Below are 13,230 nucleotides of genomic sequence, written 5' to 3'. Positions count from 1 at the left end.
GAAACTGGGTTCATTCTCCTACCATTCCTTAAGCCATCATCTTCTATTACAAGTACAGTAAGGCTCCATCCACATCCTGGGAACCTCTTTATCTGGAAACAGGGAAGGTACCCGGAAGAAGACCCAAGGAAGTCTCTCTACAAGAATTCGCTGTCATGACAGTAACTGTGAGGGAGACATAAGAGAGTTGTCAAGCAAACTTAGACTTGGGTGTAAAATTAAGTTCTGGGGCAAACCAAGTCATACTGGCAGATTTGAAGGAAGACAGAGGGCAGGGCAAAGCCTGAGCTGCTGGGTGACATGCAACATGCCACCCCGTCCCGATTCCCCATTCTACAGATGAGGAATCCCCTCCCCAAACTCACATAGCTAACGGGCAGGAGGAGGCAAGCAGGAAAACCCGGGAGTCGTGATGTCCTGTCCGAATCTCTTTCCACTGCCCCTGTCTGCCACAGGTCCGCAGGGTCCAATCCTGTCTAGTAAGCTCAGAGGAGCCTTCAGACTGCATTTCTGTGCTGCAAATAGCAGGTTTCAGCTGTCAGGGGGGAAGGGTAAGTAGAAGACTCCATGCTCCTGGGAGGTAGTGGCAAACCCTGCTGACTCTCCCGGTGCACCTGGCTTGAACCCTCTTAGTCATCTTCTGATCGCACCCTCTCCTGAGTCATCCCTGTCCCCAGAAGGTGAGCAGGGCCAGCACTTCCTAACGCTTTACTGTGAGCTGGCCCTGTGCCAAGCATTTCCCATGAACTATGGTGTCCTTTTCACCCACAACAACCTCTGTGGTGAAGGCTGTCATCACACCCAGCTTATACCTGTAGACATGGAACCTGTGCGAGATTAAATAACCTGCTCTCGGTCCACGGATTTTAAGTGAAAGGGAGGGGACTGGATCCCAGGCAGTCACTCCAGAGGTCATCCTCTTAGCCCCAGGCTCCATTGCCTACCTGATGAAACCTTCCATGGACTCAGCCTTTCCTTCCCTATCACCATAGGTCAGGGACCATCTCACCCTAGACCACTGCCAGCCTCTTCACCATCCTCTTCTCGGAGGTCTTCTGCCTCCCACCCATTTCTGCTCATCCTCCCAAACTGTGATTTTCTTAAGTCACTGAGAGGTTTTTTTTTTCTCACACCAACAAATTCTCCAGATCTCTGGGGTTACCAACTGGCTGTTCAATAATGACCCCCTCCACAGGTTTGATAATTTGCTAGAATGACTCACAGAACTCAGGAAGGTGCCTTAGTTACTATTACTGGTATATTATAAAGGCTACGACTCAGGGACAGCCAAGCAGCAGACCTGCATAGGGCAAGGTATGCTGGGGGCTGAAGGGTGGTAGAGCTCCTGTGCCCTCTCTGGGCACACCGCCCTGCCAGTACCCCAGTGTGTTCACCAAACCAGAAGCCATCTGAACCCCATCATTGAGGGGGTTTTTATCACATACACATAGTTGCTTAAATCGCTGGCAATTGCCGATTAATTCAATCTCCAGCCACTCTCTCCTCCCAGGAGTTTGAGGGGAGGCAGAAAGTTCCAATCCTGTAGCTGTGGCTTGGATTTTATGACTCCAGTCCTCCTTCTAAAGCTATCTAGTGGTCCTCAGCCATCAGTCATCTCATTAGCATACAAAAGACTCTCATCACTCAGGAAATTCCATGGGTTTGGGGAGCTGTGTGCCAGGAACTGGGAATAAAGACGAAATACCTATTTTTTTTTTTTTATTATACCACAGACACCCTCTACTCAGAAACCTCCAATGCCTCTCCACGCCCCAACCCGTGACGACAGAGGAGAGCCCATACTTTTCAGGATGGTCTTTCAGCCATATACAACCTCATCTCTCATGGTTCCTGTCACCTCAGCTCTGGTCCAGGCTGGTCCAGAACCTTGCAGATTCCTGCCTCTGTATCTCTGCCCCATCCTCTTGCCCCTTCTCTCAATCAAAATATTCCACTGAACTGAAATTGGATCAAAACATTTCTTTTTTTTTTTTTTAAAGATTTTATTTATTTATTCGACAGAGAGAGAGAGACAGACAGACAGACATCACAAGTAGGCAGAAAGGCAGGCAGAGAGAAGGGGAAGCAGGCTTCCCACTGAGCAGAGAGCCCGATGTGGGGCTCGACCCCACGACCCTGAGATCACGACCCGAGCCGAAGGCAGAGGCTTAACCCTCTGAGCCACCCAGGCACCCTGATCAAAACATTTCTTAGGATGATTTGTTTAGAAATGTGTGGAACCCCAGAGATGAGCTGGTTTGAAACTCTTATTCCATAGATGAGGAACTGGTGATCCAGAGAGGGGAATGGCATAGCCCCAGATTACAGATTTATTATCTCTCAAAATGCAGAGAGAACAGTACTGATCTCTGAATTTCTGGTGATGAGTACTGGGGGTGATAAGCTTCAAATAAGAAACACTTATGTAAACTATCAAAAGCACACATCACAAGGCAAAAACAAACAAACAAACAAAAAGACAAATTTGATTATACCAAATGAAGGATTTCTATTCAGTGAAAGACACTGTGGATTGAGTTCAAAGACATACATAATCAGAAGATATTCACAATGTCTAAAAACTGCTCATAGATCAATATCTAGAACTCCTGAAAATCACAAAAACTAGAGTAAACCTAATTATTTATTTATTTTTAGAAGATTTATGTATTTATTTTGGAGAGTGCACACACATGCATGAGTGGGGGAGGGGAAGTGGGGAAGGGGACACTCTACTGAGTGGGGAGCCCTACCTGGGGCTCTATCTCCCAACCAGGAGATCATGGCCTGAGCCAAAACCAAGAGTCGGGGTCTTAACTAACTAAGCCACCCAGGCATCCCTCGTTTATTTATTTAGAGAGTGAGAGCAGGCATGTGGGTGGGGGAGGGGCAGAGGGCGAGAGAATCTCCAGCAGACTCCCTGTTGAGCACAGAGCCAGTTGAGGGGGGCCTCTGTCCCAGAACCCTGAGATCACGATCTGAGCAGAAACCAAGAGTTGGACACTTAAGTGACTGAGCCACCCAGGTGCCCCAAACCTAATTTTTAAAAAAGAGCAAAGGATGTGAACATGCAATTAGGGAAAAGGAAACTCAAAAAGTAAATATGCCGAAGTCCCCAGTTATTAGAAAAACACAAGATCAAATAATGAGATGACATTTCTTCTGGAAAGTGGGATAATGCTGCAGGATAGGGGAGAGGATCAGGGGCTCCACATCTGTGTGGATGTGGAGACTGGGGAGAACAGAGCACTCCAGTCACTCAGGCAGTTCTTGTTCGGACCCGCATCCCTGTGGCCAGCAATTCTGCCCTTGGCTATAGATCCCAAAGAAACCCTCCCAGGAAGGAAGTGCAGGAAGCTATTCAGAGAAGCTCGTCCTAAACCATCACTGGAGGAGAGGACGGTAAAATCTCTGGAGGTCTTTGGGCAGCACTATGCCGGGTATAAACACGGAGCCGACAATCAGAATCAAGGGCACCTGGGTGGCTCAGCTGGTTAAGCAACTGCCTTCAGCTCAGGTCATGATCCTGGAGTCTCAGGATTGAGTCCCGCATCAGGCTCCCAGCTCCACAGGCAGTCTGCTTCTCCCTCTGACCTTCTCCCCTCTCATGCTCTCTCTCACTCTCTCAAATAAATAAATAAAATCTTTAAAAAAAAAAAAAGCAGAATCAAACCTATAAATACAGAGAATAAGCTAACGGTTGCCAGAGGGAGGGGGTGTGGAGTTGGGCAAAACGGGTGAAGGGGAGTGGGAAATACAGGCCTCCAGTTGCTTTATGAAGAAGCTGCAGGAATAAAAGCCTACGTACAGTCAGTGTTACTCTAAGTGTTGTTTGGCTGTACCGTGACAGACAGTAGCTACACTTGTGGTGCACACAGCAGAACATAGAATCTTGTCCAATCACATTGTTGCACACGTGAAACTAATGTAACATTTTGTGTTAACTAGGTTCAAAAAAAACACAACAACAATCAGTTGAGGACAAAAGAAACAGAATGATCTGGGCAATAGAAGGAGTTACATAATTTAAGAACATTAAGACCCTTCACTGTGATAAAAGTTGTGCAAGGACAAGCAGAAACAGGAACATCAAACAGAGCGGTTGCTCACACAGCAAGTGGGGACTGCTGATGAAAGGCGATTTGATTAGGGGTCTCCTGGGTGAGTTTTGGCAGTCACAGTTCCCACCCTACCCCGGGGGCTCAGGCACCAAGGAGTAGTTTCCTGGGGCTGAGGCTGTGGTCTTACGGACAGCAGGACAGCAAGCGGGCTCAGGGGACCAGAGGGGACCCGCTACAAAGGAGGCCACCCTACTCCCGGAGGCTGTCTTCCTCCCAGCGCATCTCCATGGTGGGAATCCCACCTCCTGAGATGAATCTCTCTGACTGTGTGCTCTCAAGGGTTTTCACAAATCCACTCCACGAGTAAATACTAAGAATAGTTTACACGATGGGGCTTAGAAATGATGTTGGGGGTCCTGGGGGCCTGGGGTAGAGCATGGCAGGCAGTCGGAATCAGATAAACTGATTGTAAAACCCAAACCTTTCCTTCCTCACGCCTTCTTCTTATTCCTCCCCCATCCCCACACCAGGACACCCAGAACTAACCTTTCCTGGGCACGTCCTATGACCCAGCAGGGCGCTAGGGATTTTTACATTTGTTATGCACTGCTCACAAAAATCCTACACAGTGTGGGTAGGGGTTATCCCTCTCCTTTCCCAGTTAGGGAACAGAAAGCTTGGAGAAAGGAACCCAGGAACCCAGCCCAGATCACACTGTGAGTGCCATCCTCCTCACACCTCGGGGGGGACACTCATCCTTCTACCCAGACAGTTCCACCAACAAGTGGCTTCTGAAGATCTCCCTCCAGAATTTCCTGCCTGGCAGCTGGGTCTAGGGGGACTCCGGGCTGGCCCGGGGGCCTCCAGAGGTGTCAGAACCACTCCAGCAGCACTCACTGGGACACACATGTCTAGAAAGTCTATACCACCTCTGAGGCTCCTGCTCCAGGGACCTCCAGGGGTAAAGCTAGATTAGAGTAGCTTCTCTTTGCTACTCTATACTACCTTGAGTCCTTAGATGTGGCTCCTCTAACCAAGCCCAGTTTCTAGAGAACTGGTGAGGCCCCTCGATGACTGTTTTCCACCCAAACCAGAATCACCAGCTTCCTGGAATTGAAGATGTGGTGAGTGAGTGGGTGGAGTGGGCCAACACTTAGAGCAGAACAGCAATAAATTCCCTGAGAGGAGTATAACGTAAGCAAAATGACAATGAAAAATCTCCGTAAAACAAGAATACGGCAGAGCTTTATCACACGCTAAAGCATAACAGGAGTCGATTTTACGCAGGTCAAATCATGTTTGTCAAACCCCAGAATGGCACAGATGCTGAGATACTATCAGGAACGTGGCCATCAGACTCCCCCTCTTTACCTCATGTCAACATTATATAGCAATCTATTTTTTCCTCAGGTCCCAGCCCAATTATCTTGAGTGAAACTTGAAAGAAAATTATTCCATCCAACAAAAAGCATTCTAAATACTTCCACTGACGCGCTGTAACTTGCAGCAAATTGTTCCAGCCTCACCCAGAGTCCTATCACAGACATCTGATTGGATGATTAACATCACGGGCTCAATCCGACTTAAATAGGAAAACATGAGGACTAGGGAAAATGAGGAATTCTCTCTCTCTCTTTTTTTCATCAAAAGGAGTTAACATAGCTGTGGAGAAAAGGGTATCACAAAGAGAAATTTTAAGAGTGGTAATCTATATGTGAAATCAAAACAAACTCACATGATGTTTATTTTACCCTTCTGGGAGGAAATCGAGATGTAAACTAGTAACAATTCAATTCAGTAAATATTTGTTCTGACATTACTCCACACAAAGCATCAGGCAAGTTGGACTATGGAGATAGCAATGAAAATAGACCGTACAGGGTTCTTGAGACCCCCCACTCTTCTGTGGAGTCCAGACAGATGCTGATGAGCCCCCCCACCCCCAGCACCCATGGACTCAGAGGTGTAGGGATCTGCTTGAATCCCTGTGCTTTCAGGGTCTCTGGTAACCCACAACCTACTATCAGAATGGAGAGGAACTCCCTCTGCCCATCTCTCATCTCTCCAGGATGAGTTTTCTTGTTGGTGGAAAAAACCAAACAGCTTTACCTTATCAGCCTTTCCTGTCCTCCTTTCTCCAAGCTTCCAGGGAAAAAAATAACCTCTGTGCTGTTTTCATACCAAGTGTATTGCTAACCCTCTGTATCTCAGCCTGGACCATACACACCTCTCCTTCCCTTCCTTCTGGACCCTTGCTCTCTTCTTCCTCTTCTAAAGCCCTTAAGATTTCTTGTTCCCTGTTTCTCCACAGAAGTCCTTTACTCTAGGATTTTACACTGGGTTAAACTTGGGTGGTGGTTTGATGAGAAAAACAAACCATATATATGTTTTGGTCATATTTATTAATGCATACCCCCTCTCTGCTCATTTTCTAGAGCAAATAAGGCATTGCCTTTCCCAGATCATTTGGGAGCTTGGACTTAAACTCCCGCATGTATTTCAAGGGCTTCATCCCTTCAGTTAGACTCTAAATCCGTGCTGCCAAATTGATTTTATAAAAATCCTTTGAAATCCTAGTGTTTCTGCATTTTCATTCTCTCCGGATGTTTCTTTTCTTCCTTTTTAAAAACCTGTAGAGTAGTATCTGGTAATGATAACTAACATTTACGGAAGCCATGCTAAGCACCAGGAAACCCCCTGAGGTAAATACGTTATCCCCATTTTATAGAGGCTGGCACCGAGGCACAGAGAGACTAAATAACTCGCGCACAGTAGAGAGCGGAGCCAGGACTCTACCCCAAGCTTGGGAGCGTAATCAGGCTCGAGCTCCTACATCTAAGGAATCTGGAATCCTTTTTCTTTTCTTTTTTTTTTTTTTTTTTTTTTTTTTTTTTTTTTTTTTGGCGGGTGTGCAGAAAGTTGACTTTCTGCACTGGCGGAGACGGACCCGTGGGAAGATCCGTTCTCACCGTATCTCTCTTTTGGAACTGGTGACCAGCACACTCTACTCAACCTCTTTGACCCTGAGTTTTCCCTCCACTAAACCCGAAATAAAGCATTCTGCTTCGGTCCCTGGTCCTGGGTAATTGCCAACGCTCCCACGTACGCCCGCTGACGCCCTCGGAGGTAGCGCTGAGTCCGCCTCCTCCAAACGAATCATCCAAGGGACTTCTCTGTCTGCATCTACCTGGCACGCCGGCCACGTCCCGCTTTCTCCCCGCATCGCCCTGAACTCCGCCCCAGGCGGGCCACCCGGTGCCACACGGTCGGCTGCTCCTCCGCGCCGGTTTCCCCCTCGGCTCGGGACTCCTACCCCCGGGCTCGACAGCCGCCCCGGCCAGCCGCCTTCTTACCATGGCATCGTAGCGCAGGGCGTTCATGAAGTGCGCCACCTCGGTGCCCTTGTACACGGTGAACCAAATGGTGCCCTGGTACTGGTCGCCGGCGTCGAGCAGCAGCACGTGCGGCTCCGTACGGCGGATCTGCTGCACCTTGGTGAAGAGCCGCGCCACGCCGCCCACGCAGCGGCTCGCATTGACGCACTTGCTCGAGTCCTCGCTGGTCTGCTCTAGCCGGCTGTGCACGTCGTTAGTGTGCAGGATGGTGAGTTCCCAGGCGCCGGCCGCCGGCCACAGCAGCGCGCCCAGAGCGAGGAGCTGCAGCGCCGGGGCTCGTGCGGCTCCGGGACCCATGGCTGCGGCGCGAAAAGGGCGAGCGTGCAGGCGGGCCGGGCGAGCGGCGGCGAGTGGCGGCGGGCGCGACGGGAGCGGGAGCGGGAGCGGGAGCTAGGCGCCCGGGCTGGCGGGGCGGGGCGCGCCGGGGGCCGGCCTCTTTCAGGCGGGAGGCCGGCCCCACAGCGGGGCGCACGCCCGCGCGGTCACCCGATCCGACCCTGGCTCCGGGGGCGGCCCCGGGCGCGCCGGGGCTGGCGGCTGGCCCCCGCTGGCGGCAGCAACAGTGGAGAGGTTGTTCCCGGCGGGGAGCGGGCACTGGCCACGGTGCCGGGGAGCCCGCCACCCCACAGCTGGAGGGCTTGCGCTTTCCCGGGCGCGCGGGAGGTGCCGGAGTGGCCACCCCGCGTCTTGGCCCTCGCTATTTCTAGCCTACGTTGAGGCGCGAGTTTTTCCCGAGAGGAAGGCACGGTTTGTGTTGGGCTTGGGGTGGCGCGAGCTCGTTCCCTTGAAAGAGCGAAAGCTGGAGAAGAGGGGAAGGAAAAGATAGAAGAGGTAAGGGGGGGCGGGGGAGGAGTGCAGAGGCAGGAGAGAGGAGTGCTTTGCTTTTTGGGGCCGTGGAAGCAAAAAACGGACTGTGAGACGTGGCTGACCGCTGTCTTTCCAGTTGGAGAACGCACCGAGTCCACGTTGTTTAGAAGTGGAACCTCGGAATTTAAGAACATTCCAATCCAGTCCCGCGTTTGTTCTCAAAGAAGGTCTCAGCGATGAACCGGCGTTGGGACGGGGACAGCTCTTGGAAGCTAAAACGGACCATGGGAGTAAAAGCAGCAGCTATGTGGACGTGATGCTGCCTTCTGTCGCTTTTTTAAGGCATTTTTCCCCCCTGTCCTTGCCCCCTCTTTTTCTCTAGGCTTTAGTATTTTAAGGATGTGAAGTGTGTATGTGTGTGTACACTAAGGCAAAGCTTTGGGCAAGGAAAGCAATAATAGGAATGCAGTCAATAAAACATCATTATATAGAATTTAAAATTGCAGAATTTCCCTCTGTTTAACCAACTGATTCCTGAGGGCAATCAACAGTCCAGTGCTTTGGGAGGAAAAGGAGAAGGGAATTGGTTTGGAGGTCCTATTAGGTGACCACTGATTTATCCTTTGCAGAACAGTATATATAGTCCTCACACTTCCCCAAATGCATCAAGTCAGTACTTTTTTTTTTTTTTTTTTTAGCTTTTTGGGATAAGATGTATATATACAACACAAAACCTAAAAATCAACCATCTTAACCATTTTTACGTGTACAGTTTAGTAGCATTAAGCACATTCACATTGTTGGGCAACCATCACCACCATCCATCTGCAGAACTTTTTCATCTTGCCAAAGGAAATTCTCTAGCCATTAAAGAATAACTCCTATTCAGAAGTTATTCTTCCTATTCTTCCCCCCCCCCCCCCAGCCCTTGGCAATGATCATTCTTCTCTGTCTTTCTGAATCCCAGTACTCTAGGTATCTCGTGTCAGTGAATCAGACAATATTTGTCCTTTTGTGGCTGACTTGTATTTCATTTGCATAAGGTCCTTTTAAGATTCATCTATGTTGCAGCATGTGTCAGAATTTCCTTCTTTTTAAAGGCTGAATAATATTCCATTCATACCACATCTTGTTTATCTGTTCGTCCATCAATGAACACTAAGTTGTTTCCACATTTTGGCTATTGTGAATAATGTTGCCATCAACATTATACAAGTATCTGTTGTACAAATCTGTTGTATCTCACTGTACAAATATCTGTTTAGATCTCTGATTTACATTCTTTGGGCAGATTCCCAGAAGTGGAATGGCTGTATCATATGGTAGTTCTATGTTCAATTTCTTGAGGAAATGCCGTACTTCCTTCTCTAATGGCTGCACCATTTTATATTCCCAGCAGCAATGCACAAGAGTTCCATTTTCTCCACATCCTTACCACACCAATTTTCTGCTTTTTGATAATAGCCATGCTAAGAGGTTTGAAGTAGTAACTCACTGTGATTTGATTTGCATTTCCCTAATGATTAATGATGTTGAGCATATTTTCATGTGCTTATTGGCTATTTCTGTATCTTATGGAGAAATGTCTATTCAAGTCCTATGATCTACCCATGTTTTAATAGGATTACTTGGTTTTTGTTATTGTTGCTGAGTTGTAGGAGTCTATATATCCCGGATGTTAATCCCTTATCAGATGTATATATATATTTTGCACATATTTTCTCTCATTCCATGGGTTGCCTTTTCATTTTGTTGAGACTGCTTCTTGATGGACAAACATATATTTCGATGAAGTCTGATTTATCTGTTTTTTTCCTTGTTGTCTGTGTTTGTGGTGTCATATTTGAAAAAAAACATTGCCATAGCTGATGTCATGAAGCTTTTCCCCTATGTTTTTTCTAAGAGTTTTATTGTTTTTGTTTTTAGGTTTAGGTCTTTGATCCATTTTATACCCAATATATAATATATACATGGAGAGAGAGGTTGGGGGGAGAGGGAGAGAGAAAAAGAGATTTATCGTAAGGTATTGGGTCACTTGATTACAAATGCTGAGTAGTCCCCCAGTTTGGTACCTGCTCTGGAGACTCATGAAAACTGGTAGCGTAGTTTGAAGGCCTGAGTGCCAGAGAGCAGATGGATTTACCTTGATTTAAAAAAAAAAAACATTATTTTCTGTTTCATTCTGTACTGATAGATGCAGTTATTATGGAGTGCAAAATTTGGGGCATGGCAAGCATTTGGATTTCTGTGTTAAAACCCAAATAGCTAAAACCTATGCAAATATGATATAACCTAGGATTTTAATTGCAATAAAATGAAATGGGAAAAGATGGTGTGTTTTAGGAAATAGTTCTGGCAGGACTTAGTTAATCTTAGAATTATATGAGTGTATAAAAAGTTTCCTCTTGAATATTCTGGGAAAGGTTCAGTTTCCAAACAGTGGCTTTTCTTTTTCCCTTTCATATTCTCTGGTTATATAACATAATATTTTAAGTTGGTTGGGTGGAATTTGAATTTTTAGTATATTAAAGTAGTAGATATTTGTGTTTATCCAGTGACATCTGAGAATTAGGTATTCTACTCTATGTTTATCAATTAAAATAAGAATCCTAGTATGAATTTCACCTAGGAGCCAAGAATCTTCCAAAGAAAATGTCAAAACCAGTATTGCCTGTATTATTTTTTTTGCTAATTGGTAGATTCATAAAATAAGTACTAGTTACCTCTTTGATTTCCCTGCAAAAAAATTAAAAATGTGATTGGTACTGGTCAATGTAATACTAATTGGGAGAGTCTTTCCAATGTATATGTCACAAACTTTAGAACAACAATTTATTATATTTTAAATTTATAAAAAAATTTCACATATTTAAAATGACAAGAGCATACAGGCATGAAAGGATGCAAAAATTTACAATCTTTAAAGATGAGGTCAGGATTTAACAAAGTTAGAAGTACAGTTAGAATATAAGGATTCTGATGTCACTAGGAATTAAAGAATAGGAGATAAATTGATTTTTAGCTGGAAATCATATAAGCCTTGTATTTATAACTAAGTCATTACTGATGGACCTGAGGGTAGTGACAAATAAACCATTGTATGGAAACAGATCTCTTATATGGAAACTCTCCTTGGGTTTTCACTTTATCTCAAGATGGAGGAGATCCTTCTATTAGGAGCTAAAAACAGCTACCATCTAAAATCAAAAGGAATCACTAGAAAGTTTTGAACCATATTTAGAATTAATATTTGTATTGATATTGTATTATGATTTTTAAGATTTATTTATGTATTTTTGAAAGAGAGAGAGAGAGCACGCACCCGCGTGTGCACATGTGATTGGGGGTAAGGGCAGAGGGAGAGAGAATCTTAAGTGGATTGCCGGCTGAGCTCCAGAGCCCAACGGAGCCCAGTGGAGCCCAACGGAGCCCAATGTCAGCATGGGGCTCGATCTCACAACCCTGAGATCATGCCCAGAGCCCAAATCAAGAGTTGGACCCTTAACTGAGCCACTCAGGCACCTGATTTTATATTATTTTTAACTTACATTGTGGGATAAACCAAATAAATAGTTATATTAATTTTATCAGGAAAAGGATTAGTGTAAGATATTTAGTTTAGAGGAAATCAAGAATTTTCGTAGGAACCCTGAATTTTGAAGTAACAATATGATATTCCTTTAGAAGAAAAATCTGTTTCGTTGTCCCACTGAAATAGCCCAGGAACAATCTGACACAATGACACACTCTGATGTCCAGTACTATGATCTCTAATGCTATTTCCACTAAAAAGAACACCTAGGATCCTTAGAGAAATAGCTGATTCCATGTCTGGAGCTAAAGGCACAAATGAGCATAAGATTTAGGCAATGTATACAACGTGAATCTGGGATTGAGGTGCCTGGGTGGCTCAGTTGGTTGAGCATCTGCCTTTGGCTCAGGTCATGATCCCAGAGTCTGGGATAGAGCCCCACAGTGAGCTCTCCTCAATGGGGAGCCTGCCTCTCCCTCTCCCTCTTTCTGCAGCTCTCCCTGCTTGTGCTGATGCTCTCTCTCTCTCTCTCTTTGTCAAATAAGTAAATAAAATCTTAAAAAAAGAAAAAAAACCCAACATGAATCTGGGGAAGTGGCCAAAATGCTCATTTTCCTCTTTTTAAAAAAATTTTTATAGATTTTATTTATTTATCAGAAGGGGAAGGGGCAGAGGGAGAGGACAGGGACAAGCAGATTCTGCACAGAGCCTGATGGGGGAGCTCGATCCCATGGAACCCCAGACTGTGACCCCCAAGACCATGACCTGAGCTGAAACCAAGAGTCGAATTCTTAACCAACTGAGCCATTCTGGCACCCCATTTTTTTTTATTTGAGAGAGAGAGAGAACACCCCCTTTGGGGGAGGCATTTGCCTCTTAAGGTATGGAATCATTGTTGTAATAACTATAGGTAGGGTTCTAGACATCCTATCAGGGTCAAAAGCAGGAATCTAGGCAGCTTCCTGGCCTAAATCGCTGGTAGGAGATGAGGTCATTATCATTAAGACAAGCAGAAGGTGGTCTTCCAGTTGCTGTTATGAGACACTGAGATCAACTCATCTCATGAGATTGCTCACGATGTTCCAGTATTGAAGGACATATTGCTGTCTTCATCAGATGTTTTTTTTTTAATAAAGATTTTATTTTTTTAAGTAATCTCTTCACCCAGCGTGGGGCTTGAATTTACAATCCTGAAATCAAGAGTTACATGCTCTACCCACTGAGCCAGTCAGGTACCACTTCATCAGATATTTCTATTTCAACTTTCCAGAAAAACCATGAGCTTCTTGAGCTTTCTGTGCAATGGCTCTTTTGCTAGTCTGGCAAAGCCTATGGAGTCTTCTCAGAGTAATGTTTCTAAATGCATAAAATAAAATAAATTGGATTACAAAGGAAACTATAGTGAAATATAGTTATCAAAATATTTTAAAATTTG

At 45.7% G+C, this 13,230-nt stretch overlaps 1 protein-coding gene across 1 annotated transcript in view; it reads right to left on the bottom strand.

The window, feature by feature from the left end:
* The window catches only part of NT5E (5'-nucleotidase ecto), a 45,394-nt gene extending 37,559 nt beyond the window's left edge, over positions 1-7,835 (bottom strand). The window contains exon 1 of the mRNA XM_047732120.1: positions 7,415-7,835. Coding sequence (XP_047588076.1) covers positions 7,415-7,753 — 339 coding nt within the window. The 5' untranslated portion in view covers positions 7,754-7,835. The remainder of the gene's footprint in view (positions 1-7,414) is intronic.
* Positions 7,836-13,230: the final 5,395 nt, after the last annotated feature.

The sequence above is a fragment of the Lutra lutra genome, chromosome 6 (genome assembly GCF_902655055.1).
Source record: "Lutra lutra chromosome 6, mLutLut1.2, whole genome shotgun sequence".
NCBI lineage: Eukaryota > Metazoa > Chordata > Mammalia > Carnivora > Mustelidae > Lutra > Lutra lutra.
This window is presented reverse-complemented; position numbering and strand designations above follow the sequence as displayed.